Source organism: Macrosteles quadrilineatus, unplaced genomic scaffold, assembly GCF_028750875.1.
Source record: "Macrosteles quadrilineatus isolate MER2022 unplaced genomic scaffold, UCM_ALF_1.0 Scaffold_1__1_contigs__length_201487025, whole genome shotgun sequence".
Taxonomy (NCBI): Eukaryota; Metazoa; Arthropoda; class Insecta; order Hemiptera; family Cicadellidae; genus Macrosteles; species Macrosteles quadrilineatus.
Window position 1 is genome coordinate 163,673,756 of NW_026542594.1, and position 26,474 is coordinate 163,700,229.

General features: G+C 32.9%; 1 protein-coding gene across 1 annotated transcript; it reads right to left on the reverse strand.

Annotated features, from left to right (window-relative positions):
* Positions 1–285: 285 nt before the first annotated feature.
* LOC129002200 (uncharacterized protein K02A2.6-like) lies at positions 286–25,478 on the reverse strand. Its single transcript, XM_054429842.1, has 4 exons — positions 23,348–25,478; positions 5,117–5,248; positions 1,088–1,164; positions 286–348 (listed from the first exon to the last, which is right to left on the reverse strand). Exons 1-4 carry the CDS (start codon positions 25,476–25,478, stop codon positions 286–288), a joined length of 2,403 nt encoding a protein of 800 aa, XP_054285817.1.
* Positions 25,479–26,474: the final 996 nt, after the last annotated feature.

Here is a 26,474-nt window from a genome sequence, read left to right on the forward strand (position 1 = left end):
TTGATAGTGCAGCTTAAAGTATCCGTGTCCGCAGAACTGTTTTCACATCCTAAAGGAAGCTTGATTCAAATACAACCAGAAACCCTTCGTGCTTGTAATGTCATGTTTACTTGTATTAAGTAAACCACATGTGCAGGCTTGATTAAGCCATTTACATCCTTGTAGAGTTGTTGTAGTGAGACGAGACACCAAATTTAAGTTATCAGGGAGAGTTTACGTTTATGTATTAAGTTTTACGATGGAAGCACAACAACATTAGGTTCAGACGTGAACAAATAAAAAGGTTTACTGCCAGAACTTAAGCAGGGCTGAGTTTGTTCGAGGTGTGCAGCCCTCAGGGCTGCACACCTCGAACAAACTCATTAAACGTGTAAACTAGGGGAGGATTATGAGGTATATTACAAAACTTTGATAGGATATCAAAATGGTTACAGTAAATTGATAATCTCGTATATCGATGAATAAAGTCCCATCCAAACAAAACAAATTCTTAAAAAAATATTCTATTCTAAATTAAAATATGTCTATACAAGTTTTTGGGGAGGTCTAGGGGTTCCACATTTTATTAGTTACATTAGAACTAACACTACGAAGTGTTATGCATCATCCTATCTATTGTGTTTTACTCTTTTAAGCGTAATATTATTTTAGTAACCAGTACGATCCTGAGATAAGTTATTAGTGTGTTCATGCTTTGGAATTTATATCACGCGTACTTGATCGTTTTTACTTAAAGATTTTAATGGTTCTGGCCAAGGTAAATCACTATATTCTGCAGTCATTGCTCTTTAATTTCGGTTATTTTGCTCCCCTTTCAGTTGACATAACAATCAGAAATAATTACTGAAAAATAAAGCACAATTATTTAAGTAACACAATATTTATTATTTATATGTTTAGCTAGTGAAACAAGTGTAATAAGTTTTTACACGCATTGGCATTGACCATCGTGTTATGACTCAAATGATAGTGGGGAAAAACAACGATGGTTCATAGATATATCAATGTTTTATTTTTAGCACTGGCCCATACCAATGATTATTTTCACTGATATAACCAGGATGTACCAGTTCTGATAAATACTGACTTTGCTTTTCCGCAACAGTATCGCAACATTGATACCTAACTTATCTGTGCTAGCATCAAAGTCAGCTTTCTGACTCACTAGAAAGTGATACAAAGAATTCATACAAGTAGTCGCAGTATGTCTTTTGTTATAACGAGAATGAAAGTCATTATGTTTGATGAATTAAACCGGTTTTACATTTTTTGAACACAAACCTTTGTGTGTATTTCTTACTTACATATGCTACTGTCCAAACTTGCCTTAACCATAATATTATGGTTTGTTTGTCAATAAGAAGTTTTTCCAGGCTCGGTCATAGAGTGAACTTTTATTCTCTTACCACGTATATATTTTTCAAAATCAATAATCATTTCAAGGCGAGATTCCTTTCGACTGCAAATACAAATTCAATTACTGTAATATGAAACATACTCTAGCTTTGTTATGTGATCACTTAAATTAAAGTAAATTCGATTTTATAAAATCTTCAAAGTATATAACTATGGCAAATGCATTAGTTATTAATTAATAATGCAGTTATAACTCAGAAACTATGGAAGTCAAAACAGTTTTTAAGGAAATCAGCTATTCAAAATATGCCATACTGATTCACTATGTTTTTACCCTTAAAAGATGTTTTGAGGTTTTGCCAAAAACCCTTTCAGCAAAATATCTGAAATTCTGACAATAACGGCTGTTTTTCTGGCTACTTGAGTTGGCAGAGAAGCAAACAAGTCCAATAAAAGAACCGCTCTATAATAGAGCAGTTATCAATAACAAGGTCATGTGGGGCTTAAAGATCCCTTCCTCGTCAACATTACAGACTAATAATCAACTTATTTGAATAACAACACCTTCGACAAGATTGTATCTGATTTGTTTCTTTCAGATAGTATGTATCAATTGATAATTTTACACTATGAAGTTACTTAACTTTTACCACCTATTTTTTAACTGTATTTTCAAGTGAAATAATGTGTAATTTTTTTCCACCCAAAACAATAAACCATTCTAATACTTTTTACCGTTCTCCAGTTCACAGTTTTAAATTTATGGCGTAGGCAATTAAGGTTAGACACCCTCGACAAAACGTGGCATTGACGTTCAGAATGTTAATCCTGCTTCCACCAAGCACTTTGCACTTTAACTTCGAACCTACTTTGCTCTATTTGACTCAAAACATGTTTGGCTCTTACAAGACTAAGTAGGGCAGAAATGGACAGGAAAATAACGTTTTTAAAAACCTTTTCCCACTAATATATAATTCCCTTGGACTAATTGATTTGGTAACTTTTTGAAACATCGCCTATTCCTCTTAATAACTCCACTACACGGACTTTTATACACATAATTGTAAGATATTAATTTTTCAAATTATAGAAGAGTTTCAGTTTAAAGCCTGTGCTGAGCACAATAAGTGGGGCTAACGGGGCTAACGGAAAGAAGTGACCAAGTCCTTTTTTACGATTTTAATTTTTTTACTTTTACGTTGGTAATCCTGTATCATGTGCTAGTTTGGGAAATAATAGGCTCATTCCTGAGAAAAAATAAATACAAAAACACCAAAGGGGAAATAACAAACTGAGCCCATACCTTAAAAACGCTCTACCGTAAAATTTCCCAAAATGGACTTAGCCACTTCTTTTATATTTAGCCCTACCTAATCACTATGGCTTCATAGAAAACAATTCACTACGAGAAGCATACCATCGTCGATGTCTTATAGGGTTTACAGAGAAATTAAGGATTTATGACTGTTATTGTTGTTAATCGACACCACCACAGTAATGGGTCACTCAAGCATTGTAAGCAATAGTCTTTTCAAACCATGTTCAAATTTTTGCCATCGAGTGAAGAATCCATTTGGAACATAGGTTTGCATTCGGAGCAAAACCCCTATCTTTCAATAGTGTTTTAGTTTGGACTTTTTACCTATGATGTTTCAAAAAACTTTTCGATGTGCACATTTCTTGTGTAAGCTTGGAAAGTAACTGTCCATACGTTTGCAACATGTATCAGTACAGGCAATAAACATGTTTAGAAAAACTGGGCATCTAAAAAATATTGAAGTTAAATCATTGGGTTAAACGTCGTATTTTTTTGCAACACATGACTTTCAGCATATACTTGGGAGGAAACCTTGCAGTTTCATCTGAAGCAGCAGGATTCTAAAAAAAAACCATACAATAATGAACGGAAGGAAGGAAAGTCAAGTGTTGAAATGTTTAATGAACAATTCCATTGTTTTTTCAGGGCCAACTGTGAAGCAATGCCCTTGATAGAACTGAAACGAATAAAGCTAGCATCAATAGTTTAATTGTTAAAGAATGGTTTAATCTTGGAATTTAAAAAAAAATAATGGCTATGTTGGTTGTTATTGTATAAGAAAATCATTTTACCAAGGTTACAAAACAATATTGTTTTACTGCTAAATTGGTGTTAGTATGATGCTATTTACATAAAGTTTTTTTTTTATAAGGATAAGAAACTATGCCTTGAGATATGTTGAGAAAATTTCGAACATCTTTTTATGAATTTTTCAACAACCACAAAAACCCATTGCAACTAGTAATCTGCCAAACAGCATCTTTCAACCCAGAATTGTATTCCAAACTTGTTGATATGGTATAGTTACATCAATAAGTGGATAATATAACCTACCACCTGAGGCTTAGACAGTCCAATTACAAATTATAACTAGCTAAAAAATTGTAAAGTTTATTGTGTTAGTGTTATTAGTTTTTTAATCGTTCAACATGAAACTTACAATTTTCATAATGTTTCCCCTTTGTTGTCTTAATTACCTTATGTTTGTAAAAGATAATACCTTTAGTAAAAAAATGTGAACATTTGTAACATTTAGCAAATTTAGTGGAACAAATCATTCATTACACAGAACACATCACAGGAAAAACACAAATTAAAAAAATACCCACGATACAAAAAACATATAAAAGTAACATTTTACGAGTTAAGCTACGGTGTTGTAAGTCTATTGTTTTGTCATACAGAAACTCTCGTGAGTTAATGTTTCAGTGCAGCGCTTATGTGATACCAGCGCTATGTCAAACTTAGTGCAAACATTACAGCACTGCGAAACAACTGTGCAAAGACAAGTTCATCTGTTTATCTCTCTCGTTGGTTCAAGGTTACGAATATTTTCCGGAACACGTCAAATATTTTGTTGGTTGAATAGCTATATTAATATTGACAATTAGTTAATCGTCTTTTATTTGACTTATTTCTTTATTTTAGTTCCTCTTTCTATTCCTCTAAATTTAACGAGTGAGTCGTAGGTAAATATATCTTTAAATATTTATAATAAATAAACATTCTCAAGGTGCTTGAATACTCAGAATAGTTTATTACTAAAGTGTTGTTTACAATAACATTTTTACTATTTTACTAATTGATACATAAATGTTAGTCTTAATGCAAACGTACATAATTAATAAACGCATACTTAATTAATAATTAGTAAAATACATTTTGGTATAAGGAAAACCTATATAATTGTACGTTTTCTCGTCAAAAACCTACGTTACGTTGAAAATCATATTGACGTCTCCATTTTAAATGGAAATACAACTAGTAGAGTACAACCTAGGTAAAAGTGACTTAGAATTAAATCTCTATCAGTGTAAATTTCTCAATCCCGTCAATACTAAGAATGTAAACTGTAACAGACTAAGTTTCACAATAACTTTTAATACTAAGAAAACTAATTTTTTTCTAAATAGTTTTTAATACTGAGAATGGAAGCTATGTCTATAGCGTTATAAAGGCTCGCAGGACATAGTCTAAAAACAGCCTCAGTCCAGTGGGGTTTCAGCTCACTGGACTGGAACATGAAGACGACGACGAAGAGGCTAAATAACAATTTGTTTGAATTAGTTCGATATTTTTAATAAACATAGTTGACAATAATAAACTATCATTGGCAATACAAATAGTTTTAAATAAGTGCTCACATATCTCAAGAACGCCTTGGAGTTGTACAAATAGTTGTAGGATACATGTGAAATATCGATTCCAGGATAAGAGAGCTACCTTGACTAAACCAGTTGTAGAATGATGCACTCAGTTGCACGTAGAATCCTAGAATGTTCCTGTGTCGTACGTTGGAGTACATAGTTTCCCACGCGTCCACGACCCACGTAAGGTATCGTGTCCTGACAGAGACTGTTCAAAGGTCGTCAGAGTTTTGCAACTAGTTGTCACAATGTATCATACCTTATTGGAAACAAGTTGATTGTTTTGTGTTCTGTCAATAAGACAAGAACATTTTCATTATGTTACTACAGAATATTAAGGAATCACAACACAAGAAAACTTAAATCAGTTGTAGAACAAAATCAAACTAAGCTAATATAATCGCTAACAACAATACAATAACCTGTTTACAAAGTAATATTTGCTGTCCTCCTTTGGCTATGCTGGCTTAGTGGTAATAACCTTTGGTTACAGAGTTCGATATTGGGTGTAAGTATGTACAGCTTTTAGTAAATTCATGAGTATTAATTAAGGCTTTGGTGTTTTATTGTCTTCTTTAGCGAATTTCCCTATAGGGAAGTAGCTATTACCGTAGGTGGCACGGCAAGACCTAGACCCGGGACCGATTTACTTTTTCATTTTGATGTCCCCAGAGGCCAAAAACACCATTCGTTCAAATTTTTTTATATATATATACGTCCGTGAACGCGATAACTTGAGTAATTTTTGTCCGATTTTGATGAAATTTGGTTTAAAGGTGTAAAGCGGGATAAACTCGAATGAGTTCGCGAACCAGCACGATCGGACCATGGGAACGGGGCTTTACGGGGGGTTTTATGGGGTAAAAATTGGTTTTTCTCACTTTTGACCCTCATAACACAAAATTTCCTGATTTCTCTTTAAACCTTTTTAAAGAGCTTAAAAAAACAAATAATTTAGTATATAAAAGAATTTTTGTTCGATTATTAGTAACGGAGAAAATTTAAAAATTTGTAAATTTATAAAATTGTAAATTTAAAATTCCCATGTTATTCTTATGGAGAATATTGTCAAATGTTGTAGTTTGCTTGTTTATGGATATATTTTGATCAAACTTGGCAAATTTATTTATTTTGTACTAAGCTATCAATATTTTACTCAAAAACACACTTTATTAGTTTTCTTGTAGCAGCAAACCTAGGTACTCGTTAAACCTAATGTTATTAAAATATATTTAACTGAAAATCAATTCAGACAAATGGAAATTTGCTTAGTTGGCAGGTTTGCTGCGGCGGGGGTATTTATCCATATATTATTGGGGAATTTTACTAACTTTAAAACTATATATCGACCCAATATGACAATTATTTTATAATTTTAAACTGTCTATAAGAGAGGAATATCTAGTCGATAAGCCATTCCAGCCTTACCAGACGTGGAACACACAAAAGAAGATTGGGATTTGACATAAAGGAGAAGTTGTTGTATACTTTTTTCATCTATAGCATATAACCATGGTCAAGGTCTATTGGCACAAGAATTAGTTGTTCTTATCAATATATTATATAATTATAATGCTCTATTCTCTACGAATGTTAACTAAAAACACACAAATCATTAACTGCTGCCAACTAAGAAAAACTTGAAGAAACTTTTAGTCTTACTTTTGAATGCTAAAATAATAAAACTTTAACGAAACTTTATGGCAGTTAATTAAGTTTCTATCGAGTAAAAGGTTTGTCATAGGTTTAGCAAGACTCTGCTTAAAATAACCTGACAATACCTTGGTCTAGTGGTGACTAATATTGCACAAGATGTTTATATTTGTCCCTTGACAATGTGGTGACCACAACACATGACTCACTCAGCTGTTTGTTAACAGCTGATCAAAGGAAAGTAAGAGCGGAACTGACACCTTGAACGTGCAGAGGTCTATGTTTATATTATGCGAAGGTAGTGAATGTTTAATGTCGATCTTTGGCAACGTTTACACAAACACACGTCTACGTTCTGATTTATAATATATCTTTAAATATTTATAATAAATAAAGATTCTCAAGGTGCTTGAATACTCAGAATAGTTTATTACTAAAGTGTTGTTTACAATAACATTTTTACTATTTTACTAATTGATACATAAATGTTATTCTTAGTGCGAACGTACATAATTAATAAACGCATACTTAATTAATAATTAGTAAAATACATTTTGTATAAGGAAAACCTATAGGCCTATAATTGTACGTGTTCTCATCAAAAACCTATGTTACGTTGTAAATCATATTGACGTCTCCATTTGAAATTATATTCCAACTAGTAGGCACCTAGGTAAAAGTGACTTAGAATTAAATCTCTATTAGTATGAATTTCCCAATCCCGTCAATACTAAGAATGTGAATTGTAACAGAATAAATTTCACGATGGCTTTTTAATACTAAGAAAACTTAAAAAAATTTTCTCAATAGGTTTTAATACTTAAAATGGAGTTGACAGGATGAATTTCACAATGGCTTTAATACTAAAAATGAAAACTCCAATTGAATGTATTTCTCATTGGCCTATAACTAAGAATGAAAAATCTGACGGAATAAATTTCTCAATTAGTTTTAATTTAAGAAGGATTCCAAATTACAACCGTAAATTGTTTTACCAACAATTTTTAGTTACCCTTCATTCAGCGTTTAGTAAATTACAACAATGCAACAAATTCGAAAATGAGTAAAACGAACACGAACTCTAAGTATGAATTATCTTATTTGCGGACCATAGCTATTATAAAACACAATAAAACGTATTTCAGTTTATATTTACAGTGGTGATACAACAGTTGGAGACATATAGTGTGAGTGTGTGGTCAGCCAGGATACAGTTCGGCGGATCTGTTGGCTCGTTTCCAGTTGCGTTTGAATGATCGATTTTCAGTGTGATTGGAATCTGGGTACGTGTGTAGACTAGGATTGTTTTTTCATTCTATTTTACTTCAGATTGTTGAACCTTTCATACATCACATATTTATTTGCAGTATATTTTATTTTTACTTGTATAAAGTGCGATATGTATCAATTCGTTATTCAATTAGTGAGTTTTTAGTACCGTATAGTTGATTTAATCCTCAAGCATCTTGTTCCCTGAAATAATTATTAGTTATCTAAATAATTATTAATTATTGAGATGATGACGCCACCCAAGTGCGTATTTTAACCCAAATATCAGTGAAGGGTGAGAGTAGAATGGTGTGAGATGATCTGTGTAGCTTTGTTACTGACTAAGATGAGGATCATTTATTTAAATACCAATGATCAGAAACAGCTAGTTGGTTTAGAACCATCAAAAAGCTACTATATATGCCGACGCTTGATATTGAAATCTTTGCATGCTTACCTTCAATTTGATACCTCAATCTCATGAAAATTGGTCGGGTTTAAGAGCCAAACGAACTCGGAAAAGAAAATACTATTTTTTTATTATATTAAGATGACTAGCTGTTGTACCCGTGCTTTGCAACGGGAAGAGAACACGAAATAGAAACATTTTGATCTTTACATCTGTTGATAAAATAGTTACACATAAGCCTTTTAAAAACAAAATTTTACCTTTATGGCCTTAATAGGATAGCTGTTGTCATAAATGTAAAAAAATAATAGTACTGCACCCTGTTGGTAAACCTTGTAACTTTTTAATGCTATTCAATATCATAGAACCAACTTGTGTAGTTGAAACAGCTGACAATATTCTTTTATTCCTTTTAAATACGATTACTCATAAGGTTAACATGGGAAACTCCAGAGCCACTGGGGCGGAGCCCGAAAGGACTTTTAAGATAAGAATGCGTCTATGTGTTAATCGGGAATGTGAGCTATTATCATACCAAATTTCAGCCCAATCCGACCAGTATTTTTCGCGTTTACTTGTCACAAACATACATACATCCATACATCCAAACTTTCTCATTTATAATATTAGTAGGATTATGTAATTCTTTATAATATGTACCCGAATTTATCTTAGGTATTAAATAATAATTTAATTTCACATACGACTAATGAAAAGCTAATTTTATTTTAAGTGGGTCTGTACCTTATATTACTGTCATACACATTTAAACCCTACTATTACAGTACATTCCATTACCTATGCAGTGAAACTTACACCTATAGAAGTGATAAATCACTCTATCTTTTTATGTTTAGAACGGCTATGCTGTTTTATTGGTGAGTTAAAGTTAATAAGTAGCTATGAAACGTTTTATTTGTGAATATACCACATTTATTGCTATCCACCAGTCGTTAAACGTAATGGTAAAACTTTCGTTTTTAAAGGTACGATAACGTTGGTTTTATCGTTATGGCATTCTCTTTGTTATTAGTAGCTTAAAAACGCACAAAATGGAGCATTAGTCTTAATGAAAAGGAGTATCTTCGTACTGTATTTATGTGTTTACTTCAAACCTAAATTATTTAACTACTGTTAACTACTATGTTTTAAGTGTACATTTCTATAAGGCTATAATATTTAAAGTAATTTTAATCCTAGCAATGGTAATTTAACTTCAGACTTCTCATAATTTGTAAAATCTAAAGTTTGTTTTGTTGGGTATTTCATTTTGATTACTAATTTTTCCTCATTTTAAGCGTGGGTTTCCTAGTATGCGTTGGTAGCTCTGCCGGTTTTTATATTAGAACAACAAAAGCATTAGTTTACATAATATGGCCTTTTTATAATGATACTGTAATTTCAAAGTTAGTGAAATATAACATCCATTTTCCATCAGCTATCAAGGCAGTTTAAACTTTTGTAAGTTTCAATTGCTATACTTTAAACTGGTTGTTAGTCAAAACACACTATCCTATTAAAGAAGCGTTTTTTGTATACTACTATATAATATGTTTAGGCTTGACGTTTTGCTCATGTGAATTTTCTGACTGTGTGCTGAAGCCGAAATTTAAATTTTATTTTTTATTATTACCTTACTTAGTCTTATAAGACTTGTATTTAGTGTATCAGAACGTGTTTTCCACCAAATAAAATATTTAATTGATTAAGACATGACTATATTAAAGTGTATAGTATTATTACAGGATAAAACTAACTACATATTAATCTATTAATATATTTAATATATTAATATATTTAGTCTACGTGAATCAGACGTAACAGACCATAGGGCTACATATTTAATGAGTAAATCCTACTTGATGATAATCTATATAATTAATACGCTACATGAAACTTTGTCGGTTGAACTCCTCCGCCATTTCTTAACCGATTTTATCCATTGACGTCTCATTGGAAAGAGCGTGTCGCGTAGATTTGCAAACTGGCCTTACATTTTTGAAAAAGTCCCTTGGCCTCTGCCCCATTGGCTTTGAAAGTTCCCATGTTATCCTTAAGGAGAACACAATTGTTTACATTTTGATCAGCTGTATAATTTAATTGCTGTTATTTATTTTATTTTTCAATCCAATGATACGCATTGAGTACATTTATTTACTACAGTATTTGAGTTTGTGTAAACATAACCCCCAAGACGGATTGTGTTAGTATGGTTGTATCTCAAATTTGTGCATTTATCGTTGTTTTGTGTAGCTATAATGTGTTTAATTGTTGTTTTTTTCTTTTAAATGCCTACGACGTGAAGACAACGAAACATAGACAGGAGGCGTAATCGTGATAACGACCGTAGCTACAGAACAGTGGCGCGTAATAGGCTTAACTCATCAAGTCAGCACCTGACCCTGGACAATCTCAACTATTAAGTTATAAATGCACCCTAACACTACCCCAAAACGACTTTTTGTTCTCAATTGGCCCTCTATCAATGACCTGTGTTGCCTGTACAGCGAGGCATTTTGAGAAGGAGAAAACCGGCCGGAATGCTTTAGGTTTATCAATAACGAAGATAAACATGGTCTGTGTTACACACCAACCGGAAATGTTTGAGTTGACTCTTTTGAACTCATTGTAAATATGACTGTTATTCGTTTCGAAATAACTCCTGTAATACTTTGCAATTGCTCGAATTCGAGCAACGTGTACGCTAGTTAAAATTTATTTTGTTACGGGCTTATACAATTTTAAGTAAAAACTTTCCTTTGAAATATAATAATAATCTTGATAATGAAAACCACGCTACAATCTATGTTCAACCCACCTCATTTCTTATTACAGCTTTATCATAAACTCAAAGCCACAAAGCCACGCCCTGCTGTATCTCTTTTTACAATTTGTCCTTTCTGTTTATTTAACTATGTTAGATTTCCAAAATAGCTTTAAAGGATTTTCTCTTTCTATAACATGCCTAATTGTACTAATTAAAAATAAGAATTAGAAGTAATACGAACTGAAAAAATATGTACCGTTACAGTGTAGGGTGTGTTCAAGTAAAACGATACTGTAACGATTTTTAAAGTAAATAGACTATGGATGAACTGAAATTTCATAATTGTCTCTTTAATTATTTACAAAACCATTTTGAAAATCCATAAATCTCTTCACTTGTTATTTTAAATTCTAAATAATAGATAAAAATTCATGTTTCCCGTACATTGCAAGCTCTGATATTTTTAAAGCACAAAAATCACACAATTACTGGAAACAAATTAGTTTTATAATGTTGAGAGCTTGTACAGAAAGGCATGTCAAGGCCGCACTAGACTTTCAATCCAAAAACTATAGTTGAATCCATATAATCCGCAATCTTGAACTTACATCAGGCTGCCGGGTTAGTCTATGGTAGAACCCACTTAAGCCACAATTAGTTACACTCGAATAGCAGAGATTAAGATGGAAACTTTTATTCTGTACTTTATTAAAGGTAAATTCCCTTTTTTACTGTGATTGAAAGACAAATGCATTCTGTGAGTTGGCAGAAAAGCAAAAGCGCTTACTGCCGCAGTAGTTGTAGTGTTAACTAGTAATTAAACCTGAAGGTCAATGAGGTAGGAGGTGGTCAAGCTACGCATCAGTCTACATCCCGTGAGACATCAGTGAGTCACTCAGTCCTACACCTACATGGTAATTAAGTAGTCTTCCATTGTCTTTGACAAACCACGCTACACTACACTAGAGAAAAAGAAAAACAAGGACGTGTTATGAACGTCTTGAAATGCTGCGTTCTTCTGAAAACCTTTGTGTTTTTTTCAATTATCAATTGAGATGGAGACGCCACCCATGTTCATATTTCAACCGAAATATGAGTGCTTGATGAGTTTAGAATGGAGTGTGATCGTTGTACTTTGGTTCTGCCTAAGAACAGCTGTTTCATTATTCAAGACAATTTATTAAAAGCCCAATGATCAAGGACAGCTGGGTCCAGTTTTGAACCATCAAAAAGCCACACACTTTTTAGGATTGAACCGGCCGCTTTTTGATTACATTATAGGCGAGCTGATTTATGAGCTGTTTAAAAACCACTCAGCTACCCATCTATACAATTTAATTACATATTGAGAGATGGATCAAAATTTGAGAGGATTAAGAAAAGTAGCCTCGAAATAAAATTGTTCAAAATGTTTGTATGGATCATGTGGAACTATTTTCCCACTGAATATAGTAATGATCCAATAGTAATGATTGAGTACAAATTTCATATTTTGTGGTTTATGTCTGAAACTTTACGGATACCGGATTACTTTAATGGTAAAAATTATGTTTTTTGATCAGGAAAGGGTATTTTAAAATGTTTGCAGTTTTGCCCTCTATACCTATTTCTCTAAATAAAACACTTGTTTAATTTGCTTTGAGTGTTTTTGGTAAATCAATCTAGTAAATACATAGTAAATGTATCTATTGCAGAGATGAAGATTGTCAATTCTATTCTATTACGTTATAAAAAGATTTTATACATAGCTAGATACGTCTAATCTAATAGTGTAATGTACTAAGTTAATGTTGTTTAGCAAAACAACAAGGAAGTAGTTGTTTGCTATGGAGGGTGATTTCTTTTGTTAGTGAAAACCCGACTAAATAAATAGACCTCGCAGATAGCTATCAAATGAATGTTTATTGGTAATCAGATTAACTGATGTTTTTTATCAATCAGGAGAGGAAATTTAAAATGTTTGCAGCGTTGCCCTCTTTGTAAAAATAAAACGCTTCTTTAATTTTCTTTTATTACTTCGGTAAAGCCATTTAAGTGAAGAACTCATGCACCTATTGCAGAGAATATTGTAGAATCTATAAGTTATAAATTGTTTAGGTCATATAACAACGTCTAATAACTGTAATGCAGTAGGGTGTATCAAACATTTTAGTTTATGCATCCCTAAAAAATATGCATAAACCCGCATACATAAATGTATGTTTATGCATCCCTAGTGCATGTATCTCTAAAAAATGACGCTTGTAAAAATAACTGTAACTGTTGTAACACAAGGAGATACCAACATTGTTGGCTGAGGTAACAGAACCGCGTGGAATGTAAGCAAGATATTTCTACATAAGAATTTAATTACAAACTTCTCTCTTAGCTACAAAGTATGTCTTAGCACTACAGTTATTACACTTTAAAAACATTAAGTAGTTTAATTTATCGCTCTGGTGTGATTTATAGACCGTACACTAATATCAATATTCATTTGAACTCTAATCCTATCTGGATGGGAATTATCAGAACTTAGATGACCCAGCTTACGCCGGAGTTAACCAGTTTAATGCAATCCAAATATAGCTTCTACTGAAATGTTTCGTACCAAATGTACTAGAATTATAGTTTTGTAAAATGTGTTTCCTAGAATTATTAGTAGACTAAATATTTAAATGTTCGTGTAAAAATTACATTTAAGCTCTACAATCTTTGACGATGAGAGTAAGAAACGAAAATGTTATTATTTCTACAGAAAAATCGCTATTTCTTCAGGATTAGCCACCGCACTTTCAAGTACTGTATTAACTATTTGAAGTAAACAACAACAAATATTAAAAATGCAACGAGATTGTATAGTAATCTTTAATGACTTATCGAGCCTTAAAGAAACTTTGTTTTTATTAAGGTTGTATTAATAGTCAAAGGTATGATGTTAACACCACTACCTTTGCCATCACTATAGCCTTTTCCTTTTCCATCCACTATTTCTATACTAGAAGGGGAACATTGTGTGTTAATAATAAATATTCAAGCAGAACGCAAATTGTTAGTAAATTAATTATATGGATGAAGGATATTTTTAAATGAAAAAAACAAGAGAGATTCTAGTTTTGTTGAACAACAGAATGAAATTGAATTTGTTTACCTAACATAGAGAAACATAAAAACAGATGAACATATTCTATTGTAAACAGCACAAAGGGGAAATAAATTATACAATACGAAAGTAAATGAATTGGATAAGTATCCATATTAAAGTATAAATGAGAGGGGAGTGAGCTGGCGTAGTGGTTAGAGCGCGGGACTTCAGTCCCTGAGGTCCCGGGTTCGATCCCTGCTAAGTCACCAATATATTTTATCTATGTGATAATGCCGCAATCCCTAGGTCTAGCCTAAAGTAATGTAAAAAAACAATCCCAGGCTAAAAAAAAAAAAAAAACTAAAATGAGAAAAAAAGTACAAATGAGGACTTTAATATTAGAACTAGAATCTTTTCTCCTTTTCTGTGTAAAATTTAGTAAAAAATGTAAGATGTCGAATGTTTACTTGAAAAATCCTTTTAGGACACGAAAGTTTACAAAAAGAAATACAAGTTCTCTCATGTTTCCAGCGACCGTTTACAAGAGCGGGCTCCGTGCATTAGCCAAGTGTTGCTTTAAACCGTTTAAAAGCTCCAGCACCCTCCCTGCTTACTTGAGTTACTTGTACTGAGAGTAGTGAGGGAAACAGCAATATCTGTAGTATACGTGATAAAAGTATTTTTTGGATCTTACGCCAACATTAGTATGAGTTATTTGTGTAGTTGTGTAGTGATCAAAGTGACCTTTTTCTAACTTAAATGTTATACAGTTTGCACAAATTGCTCATTACATATTTTGCTCTATACGTTTCATTATTTGACGAATATAAAATCACAAAATTCGAGAAAACTCTAGGGTTATTATGTTAGAAAACTGAGATGGATTGTTGTAGTGATTAATCAGTATCATTGCCATCTTCAAAACTTGGTAAACGAAAAATATTTAAAAATACTTGAGGTACTACTCCGTTTAGTACCGTTAATGATCGTCATAAATAATTATTTTGTTTATCAGCTACAAAATTAGTTAATTTGTTTATTTTTGACATGTACGAATTAATTAAATGTTCATACAGACCATTTACCGTACTATAGGTTACAGTTCAAAATAATCTCAAACTACCTATATGTTTTGTTCAGTTGTCGTTTGGAGTAATGGGTAAGAGCAAAGTAATGGGAAAAGTAAAATGCTGATAAATTGTTTTGGTATTTTAACTCAAGGGAAACAAATCTCACATTTTATGGAAACTATAGAAATAAATGTTATTTTAATACCTTTTTGTATTAAGTTTTAAATAAACATTTTTGACTAGAAAGTTTATCTTCTTGCATTTAATCTCGATATCAAACTATCAGTAATGTAATTTATTTTCTCTATTCTATTTATTTGTGATTGGATTTCTTGTGGTATACTTACTATAATTGTGTATATACACACGATAGATATCAGAGATGGTTTCCTCAAAATTGACGGATTTTAAAATATAAAGCCCCAAGAGCGGGGGTCCTGACAACCGTGATCTTGGAAATTAAATGATTTGCGTTTGGTAAATGTTGAGGTAGTATTGTGTAGTTTATTTCAAAGTCCCCCATCCTTTATATGTCTATGGATATAGGTCAAATGGTCAAAACAAGCCCAAAGTGTATGTAATCGGTACTGACGGCGCTGTTTTGACCCTATCAGAAACAAACGTGCCTGCCTTTGTTACAACGAAATATTTCTTTCGGTTATTCTCAAGCATTCCGGTTGTGAGAGTCCTGGTCATAAATATGCATGTTACCATCGACTATACGGTACATAGTCAATGATCCTAGTACTACGCTGTATATGGATAAAATTATTAGTTTATCTATGGCTATATTCGTATACTTAGGCAATATTTCCTGTTTTCATAATTTCGTAAATACAAAAATAGTTTTTCAATTATTATAAACTATTTAAAACTTCATATGGAGTTAATGGACACAGTTTTATTTCGTGGATTAAATATAACACAATATTGTTAACGTACTTACTGTAAAGTAGGATAAGACACCATGATAACGCATATGCATCGATAACTTGGCTAAATAATTGATCAGAAAATAAATTTATGTGTTTTTCACATTTGAAACTTTAATAACATTAATATCCTTATTATTGTAAGAGGTTTAAAATAATTACGTATAATTACATACCAAATTAAAACTAATCGGAATAACACTAGTCTTCTTCATACAATAGCACTAAGGTGAACTAGGTGGCTGACAAAAACACCCAATACAATATTGGTTTAATTTATACTGACCATAAATTAAGTTTATTTTGACACTTTCATTAAAAGGTCGCGTTGTAGATTATTCAAGCTCTGTCCTACAGGTTTTGAGACCGCCTATTCATTCATTAGTGTTTGTGTCATTATATGCAAATGTAATATTTACATTCAAACCAAACTGCCCCACAGGAGGAATATAATTAGTTGTCGATCAGTTTGAAAGCTGTCGAGATTATCTAGAAGTTATCTGGGTTGTAATTAGTTCGAGATTAAATGTTGACTTGATATAATGTTACTTGTATCAAATATTGCTTTGCATTACATTTTAGGGTATTAATTGTATTTGAAGCTATGCATTATTTACGATATGAATTGTATCATAAATAAATGATTAAATAGTATTATTGTATCACAGAAATAGTCAATCTGTATAATATCCACCATGATAATAAACCATTTAATCCACATATGGTCACAATAGACATTTCTAACCCTTTTAAATCAATAATACGCTTTTTAGTAGATGGCCTTGAGAGAAATGCTTGTATAGCTACAAACTGCTAAATAAAAAAAATAAAAAACCTTGAGAATGTAATCAATGGTAATAGGTTATTAGCATCAATCAGTTATTTAGAATAAGATATTTTACAGAATATTTTAAATGAACCTACAACTTGCAAGATGTGCTAAGAATTCAGACAAGATAAGTCCAAAACCAACTTAACTTCTTATTAGATTCTTTCTTCAGCCGCCTGTAAGAAAGTAAACAAAAGTTGGCACCCAAATAAAAGCGATCCTCTGTAAAAACCATTTATTGTTTAGCCCCGTGTGGAACACCACTATGTAAAACGCTACAGACGACCTGATCTTAAAATCTAATTGTATGTTACAAGATGCAGCTTAAATGCTGCAGTTTTTGAGACATCTTGTCACTTTTAGTAAAATCCGGAAATATTACATCATATTTCTTCCATTTATTGCAAATATCATCAGCTTACGTAAAATGAGAAAGAATATATGTTATAATAATTGCATGATGTACGAGGGCTCAAAAAGCTTATTTTAATAGGGTTCATTCGTAACTTGTTTCCGAGGCACAACGAATCTAATGCAACACCGTTATTCCTTTCAAGTATTACGTTTGTTTGATATAGTAGGCGAGTTAAATTAAATACCAATTTTCTGATGAACTAAGTTACAGATGAAGCAAACTCTTAATTATAGGAAAATTAAACACTAATAACATAAATAAGGTTACTGACCTGTCGTCAATCAATTCCATTGTTCCTAGGGGATAACTAGTTTCGGGTCTTCAACCCCATTTTCAAATCCTCTTCTTGTCAAGCATGAAAGTTGTTAACAATTACTGGATCTTTTAAAGTGAACTCTAGATGTAAATCAAACCCTAGGGGGCGAAGCCCTGTAGGAAAATACCTCTTTAGTTGCCATTCATCACTCCAAAGCTAGGTTATAAGCTTTAAAATGACACCTCCGTCACTCAGTTTAGTAGGACGACTGAGAATGGATGTAACAGAGAATCCCCTTATTGTATTAAGTAGGTCTTTTACATACAGCTTAGAAGGAATATATACTAAAGTACTTCAGCATTAACACAGCTTGTATATATGTCTTGCTATTGTTGCTGAAAATTTCCACTGTGTCAAAAAAGGCTTGAATGTGATAATGGGAAAAATTCTATATCTTTTAATATTACAAAAATAGCCAAGTACTTGCTCCCTCCGCTCACAAACACTACTCCACCGTGACGAGTACAGTCAATGCTAGCTGCTACAATACTTGTACTGATGACAGGAGATGAGTCGGTTGTTCTAGTGATGTCTGTAGGTCATGGCCATGTTGCTCGTTATACGCGAGGACGATGAGGAACGTACTCGATACAACTCTACAGATCACCGTCATCTTCATCTTCATCTTTGCGTGAGTGTGAACCAGGATAAGTAGTTGTTGGCTGTGGAAAAAGTAGAATCCAACTTCTACACGGAGTAATAAATTTAAGCGTGTTTTTTTTTATTCTTTTGAGAATGAAAACCCCACTACAAGTTGGACCTCACAGAAAGTTTGTAAATAATTTGTTTTTGGTAATTAAAGTGGTAGTAATATCAATACCTTTTATAACTACCTAGTAATAATTTACAATTTAAATGCATAGCATTCATGTTTAGATACAAGGTTTAAACTTTATTTTATGAAAAACACAATATTTTTGGAAATTTTATGCCGGTATTCATAACGATGCAGCTTTACATCATAATAATGAGTTTTAAGAAATGTTTTACATTGAATGTAACTTCAAATAACAATAAACACAAGCGTATTAACTTATTTTCTACCGGGAAACATTAACTTAAGTATTGAAAGTACTGACAGTAGTTAGCAGTATAGTTAAAAGTTAAAGATCATAATTTTATTTGAAGAAAACTCAAAGAGGCAGATTTCCGTCTGTATTCAACTTCTTTACTTATTTAAAAACTTTGATTTCCCTACTTTCCCTTCTACAGTGTCATGAAATAGGCGGTCACATCACCTCACTGTAAATCATATTTCGGTGTAATCCCAATAGAAGTTTTGAGGTAACCCTATAAACAGTTCCATCATACCAGAAACTGAAAGTACCTCTATTATCAAATTTGGTTTCCCTTGTTACGAAACCAGATAAGTACCCACAGGAACTCCGTGTATTATAGTGATAGAAAATCACCGTGGGACGCCGCGCCGGTCGGGAGGTGGGACTAGAAAGGCTACCCAGCAAAGGTCCCATTGTACCCAGTTTGGGGTCACAGGGGTCAAGGCGCATAGAGAGTGAAAGACATTCAAAGGTCACCAACGTGACAGACTGGCAGCCTCAGCTGCGGATGTCTTTGCATCTTTGTTTTTGTTTGGTAAAACATAATTGATTTTTTAAACTGCTGGGAGTAAAAATAAAATACCCCCGCCGCAGCAAACCTCCATACCAAGCGAATTTGCATCTACCTGGCTGGAATTCCACTAAATTTTTCCCTAAAAATTGTTAGATTCATTTCCTATACAAATTACATTAATTGTATTGAGTACTTAAGTTTGCTGCCACAGGGAAGACAATTAGTTGTGTTTTATATTGAAATGTTAATAGTTTAGTATGAAGTAAACAAGTTTTCCAAATTTCACTTAAATATGGCCATAGACAATAGACATCCATGCTACAAAAGTAAATTATTCTCCATAAGAATAACATGGTAGTTTTATATTTTACACTTTTTTGGATTTTTTCCCTTAACTGTTTGGCATACAACAACGCTTCAATATACAGTACTTCCTTTTTTGGGGTTTATTTTTAGCTCTAAAAATAGTTTGAAAAGGAATTGCCAAATGTTATCTTTTTGGGTAAAAAATGGGAAAACCTCATTTTTACCCTATATAACCCCAAACCTCTCTCCCCATTGTCCGATTATATAGGTTTACACGTTTTAACCAAATTAAATCAAAATTGAATCATTTTGCTCGAGATATCGTGCTAACAGACACAATATATATATGAACAAAAATAAAAATATATAATATATAAATAACAAAATAAAACACACAACGTGTAGACTGAAAAAAGGTAATTGAGTTACAGAGAAATGGGTGTGGATATAAGTTTAACCTCCTTGGATACCATTTTATGTTGGAATCCCCCTAGGCAGGAGAAGGTAGTGTATGGACTCAACTCAAAAATTAGTAATTTATTGCACATTAATAAATTTAAAATTTATAATATAATTTCCATAATTGCTGGTAGCAAAGCCATTAATCTAACTCTTTCCTACTAGTCCCTTTAAGACAAAATTTGATCTGTGGAAAATAATATACATAAACACCTATAACATACCTTCATACTATAGGTAAGACAGAGTGAATTTATTAGGTAATCAATTAGTTCACTCAATATATTATATCTTGTTATGGTACTTAGTCATACCATAGATAAAACATACTCGTATGTTTGTTCTTTTAACATATAAAACATACTCGTATGTTTTATCTATGGTCATACTATACTTGATTCCATTGGTTACACGAATGTCAGTTAAGAATCATCACACATCGTTCAAACGTATATCCAACGATGAATCAACCCCAAGCTCGGGTTGGGTTTCACAGGGCGGGTTGTTAAGTCAAGGAAAATGTAATCAAGTGAAAGTTTTATGCAAAAAATAGTTATAATTTCAAGTTTTACACATATGTAAAAAAGAATACACACGGATTTTGATACATCCGACACAGAAGAATTTATAAAAATGAACCACTTCATGGGAGAGAGCCAAGTTTCTCATCCATAAAACGTCAACAAATAAATCAAACCGTAAACATATAAAGATAGTGTTTTATTCAACTTCGGACTCCCTAACATAAATTTTAGGGCCTTTCTATAAGTACCCAATCCGAACTGAAGAAATTTGCTTCGGATAAAAACAGGTACTATAATTATTTTTATTAAATTTCTACTTTTTTCAAGATCGTGGTCGCGGAAGATATTTCTTTACAAATTGAATAAATTTAATTGTGATAGTAGTATATCATGGCATACCAGCTAAATTATATCAAAACTAATGACAAATGTGAAAACTGTAACAAGAATAATTCTATAAGCGTCCATCATTATCACTCTAACTTGAAAATACTGTTGAAATGCCACTTAAATACCTTTCTATATTTGATTTTCGGTTGTTATTTAACAATAGGAGGAAGTGTTACTCGCATATAATTTTCGCGGGTCTACAAATTCACAAATGGTCGAATGGTCCTGTTGTGTTTTAAATAAAGAATAGATTTGAATAACTTAATGAACTCATTTTATTAAGATGTGAACAGAAAAACAAAACTGTAAAATCAAAACATAAACAATCATATTAAAATAATGATCAGCTGGTATAGCAATCCTCCTCCCTTATTTTTCTTCATATACTTACAATCTTCTTATTTGGTCCACATGTCTTTTACACACAATTCCTTCTTCCATTTTAACAAGATAAATAACATTTCCTATTTGTTTTTCAATTTTTCCAACTGTCCATTTGTCATTTGAATTAAGGGAGTAGTTCCTCACCAGCACTCCCTCTCCTATATTAAAGTGTCGCTTTGTTACTTGCATCTCTGTCTCTTTCAAATTAGGCTTCTCTACTAATAGATCAAGTTCTGTTCTTATATTCCTCCCAAACATGAGGCTATAGGGAGACTTCCCAGTCGTGGAATGCTGTGTTTTTCTCAACTGTTTTAGTATAGTGTTAATCTTGCTCTCGACACATCCATTTGCAATTATAAGGCTCTTCACAGTTTGGACCACCCTTTCAGCTTGTCCATTTGACTTAGGACAAAATGGAGCTATGGTTTTTTGTATTATTCCATACCTTGTGAGAAAATCTTTGAAAGGTTTTGAAGTTAGCTGAGTTCCATTGTCTGATACCAGGACATGAGGAAACCCGAAGGTTGTAAATAATCTATCCAATTGCTTAACACACCAAGCTGTGGTTGTAGATTTTGTAGGTATAATTTCTACCCACTTACTGTAAGCGTCAACGACGATTAAGTACCACCAACCCCGCAGTGGACCAGCAAAATCAATGTGTATGCGTTCCCAAGGTCCGTTCGGGAGCTCCCATGGGTGAGTTGTCTCCTTAGGTGGATTTTTCAATTTTTGTTGACATGAATGACAATGTTTCACCATAGCTTCAATTTCTTGATCCATATTCCTCCAATAACAGTAGCTTCTAGCTAGCAATTTCATTTTTGTCATGCCCATATGACCAGCATGTAATTCTTCCAAGACTTGTTTGTGTAAAGTGGAAGGTACACAAATTCTATGCCCTCTGAATATGCAACCGTCTTGTAGACAAAACTCATTATCATTCAAACTGAGTTCTTTTAAGCTTTTTCCTGATATAAGATGATCGTATACCTTTTTAAGTTCCTCGTCCTTTTGTGTTTCTTCTTCAATTTGTCTTCTTCATACAGGCATCATCTCTACTTGATTTATTAGATTATTTAGATACGTTCATGGTCGTCACATCCATTTGATACTTCTGTAACAGGAAATCTTGATAAATAATCCACATTAGCATGTTGTGTCGTACTTCGGTATTCAATCGTATAGTCAAAACCCGATAAGAAATGAGCATAATTAAAAATCCTTGATGCAGTCATAGATGGTAAGGTCTTTGTCGGGTTGAAGATGGCTACAAGGGGTTTGTGATCAGTTATTAAAACAAACTTCCTTCCATAACAGTATGCAAAGAATTTCTTTAAGCCCCAGTAAATTCCCACAGCTTCTTTATCTATCTGACTGTATTTGCGTTCTGTTTTCGTAAGCGATCTTGATGCAAATGCAATGGGCCTCTCAGATCCATCCTTGTATCTATGTGATAAGCAAGCTCCTAGCCCTGTAGGACTTGCATCTGTTGCTAGGATTAATGTTTCATTTGGGTCATAGTGAGCTAGAGTTTGATCACTTGTTATTTCTGCTTTTACTTTCAGAAATGCATCTTCACATTCTTGAGTCCACGTAAATTGTTTTCCTTGCCGTAACAAACCATTCAGTGGTTCCAGTAAGCTGGACATGTTTGGTACAAAACGTGTGTAATAGTTGGCAAGACCCAAAAATACTCTTAGCTGGTGTACATCACTTGGTCGTTTGGCTTTAATTATAGCTTCGATATTATCAGCAGATTTGTGTAAGCCATTTTCGTCTATGACATGTCCTAAATATTTGACACTCTTCTGGAAAAATTTACATTTGTCACGATTCAAGCGCAAGTTAAACTGTTTGATTCTTCCAAAAACTTTCTGTAGGCGATCTAATGTCTCTGAAATAGTGCTCCCCTGTATCAAAATATCGTCAAAAAAACAAACTGTACCTTCCAGACCGTGGAGAACCTTATCCATAAACCGTTGCCAAATACTTGGTGCAACTTTTATGCCAAACATCATTCGATTTACTCTATAAAGTCCCAGATGTGTACTTATGGTCTGTATTTCTCTAGATTCTTCGTCCATCGGAAGGTGTAGATAAGCATTACTTATGTCTAATGTGCAGAAATATCGACCTTTATTCATGTTAGAAAAAATATCTTCAATTCGCGGGATTGGGTATTTGTCGTCACATATAAGTTTGTTTGCCGTCACTTTGTAGTCAGCACAAATTCTTACGTTTCCATTTGCCTTTCTTACTGGAACAATAGGAGTTCCCCATTTTGAATTTTCAACTTTTGATATTATTCCATTACTCTCCAGTCTATTTAGTTCTTCTTCAACTGATTTCTTCAATGCGTAAGGAACTTGTCGAGGTTTGATAAAAATAGGTCTAGCTCCTTCTTTTAACTCTATGTGACCTTGTTCTGATGTAATTTTTCCGATTCCGGGAGTGAAAATTTCTTGAAACTCTGTCAATAGTTTGTCCAATTTTTCTGAACAATCACTTTCAACCACTTTGATATCTGCCCAATCCATTTTTACTTCTCTCAGCCACTCTCTTCCAAATATTGGCTCAACCTCTTGTCTCAGGACATACAACTTTCCATAGAAATTAAAATCTCTGTATTTACAATCGACAAAACAAACTCCAAGAGGCTTGATGATTTCACCAGTATATGTTTTCATTTCAACAGCGGTTTTGAAAAGACGTTTATTTACATGTAGTGATTGAAAATCGCTGTAAGATATTGAGCTTAACGCTGCTCCTGTATCAAGTTCCATCTTCAGCTTCTTTCCCTCAATGTCCACATCTATTAAAAACTTATCACTTCCAGATGAAGTTGATCCCATTGTATAAACCTCGTGGATCGATGAATGGTTGTCCTCAATATCAATTAAGTTTGATTTCAATTCCTTGTTTTTCCCAGTTCTTACATCAGTTCCACTTCTAGATAAGCAAACCCTTGAAATATGTCCAATCTTATTACATTTCCTACAGAATTCGTTCTTAAATCTGCATAAATTAGCCTTGTGCTGTTCACTGCCACACCTGTAACACTTGTCTCTTAAATCTTCAAATGAAACTATGGGTTTGTTACCCTTAAATTGACTTTGTTTGTCTTTGTATCCAGATTGTAGGCGGTTAATGTTTGCAGTTTCTTTTAGCATTGTATTTCCATTTCTCCGGTTAATCTCATAACTTTCAGATTTAGATTGTTCAATGGAAATCGCAGTTTGTACCACTTCGTTGTAAGAAATTTTACCATCTTTTTCTTGAAGAAGTCTAATTCTAATTTCATTGTCTTTTAACCCCCGTATGAACTGCATTTTTAAGAACATATCACTTACCGTACTTTCACAGTTATAACAATAAAAATCACAGTCCGTTGCTAAACGTTTAAGTTCTCTGGCATATACGGCTATGTTCTCTCCAGGTTCTTGAACCTTGCAAACAAATTTATGTTGGTTAGCTAGTATGCTAGGTGAAGGCTCAAGACAATTTTTCAAAGATTCTGTGAGTTCATTGAAGGTTTTGTCACCTGGTAACTCAGGAGCTAATGTATCACACAACGTTTGGTGCATCTCTGGAGAAAGTGTACTGACAAACAAACATGTCTTGGTCTTTTCATCTGTAATTTTCTTTAACTGAAAATAGTTTTCAAGTCTCATCAAAAAGTTTTTAAATGTCTCGTTCTCTGTGTAAGGTGTAAAGTTAATGTTAGGTACATGGCTATCGTGTGCAACTGATATAGAAGTTGTGTGTTCATCTGTAGATTTGTTCGGTATAAAGAATGGCTGTAACAATGCTCTTATCTCTAAATATACCTCTTCTACATCAGCCCTGTAATCTTCTTCTTGTTCAAAATCATCTTCATCTTCTATTTGTAAAATATCTTCGTGTAGTGAGATGAATTTATGCCAAGCTTCCTCTGCTACATTTAATCTGCCAGGAGCATCATTGACTGATGAACCCTTGCTTTTTAATAGGTGTAGAGTTCTTGTAATCTGGCCTTTTAGTGCTCCTCTTTTATGTTTCAGTCTTCTGATATCATTTCTTTCATCACTCGTCGCCATTTGTTGTGTTTTAAATAAAGAATAGATTTGAATAACTTAATGAGCTCATTTTATTAAGATGTAAACAGAAAAACAAAACTGTAAAATCAAAACATAAACAAACATATTAAAATAATGATCAGCTGGTATAGCAGGTCCAATCAAATATACAAATTTGCCCTGTCCCTGGCTGGAGTTAGAAAGCTATCCTTTCTTGTTACAAGACTAGAACAAGTTTTTGAATTTCACTATTTAAACAACCATTTTCTTACCGCCAGTCTACGGGCGTTAAGCGCATAGGCGAATTCGTTTTTGGCTGGACCGTTCAACCATTGTGGTCTGTACGTTGCCCACTTTTCAATAACATTATACCTTTTGACAACATTATGAGTAGGTTTTTGTAAATTTACTATTTAATAATAATTTTTATTTTAAACTAGTATTTTAATAATATTTCATAATCGAGGCATTAGCTATGGCAAAAAAATAAAGCTTTGCGCGTTATCATCCTGAAATTAATTTAATCGTATGCTAAATTGTTATTGAAGAATTATTTTTGTCGGGAGTCATTCCTCTTTATTTCTTTGGCAGGTGTTGTTTGCATTTACATGTCGCAGGTGTTTGTTATGTACATAAATTGTTTTCACAATGTCATACTATAAATTAAACATAATATTAAACTACCATTACTACTACAGTTAATATTACTCTACATTAAAATAAATACCCAATAAATCAACAAGAACCATGTTTTCTTCACAGTTATCTGTAACTACGATATTTTATTTTTTTTTCAAAAAAAAATCTACTGATTGATATTGATTGACTTCAACTCCAACAATGTCTTTCGTTGTTTAAGGGTAAACTTTTGTTGTCACTAAAGCACGTTTATGTCTAACGCTGTTAATGACATTAACAGTGCAACACTGAAGTAACAGCTGATTGTCAGTTGCAACTGTGCACTCAACTGTTGACAATCGTCACTTAACCGGAACACCGGTGACAAAGACAACGAAA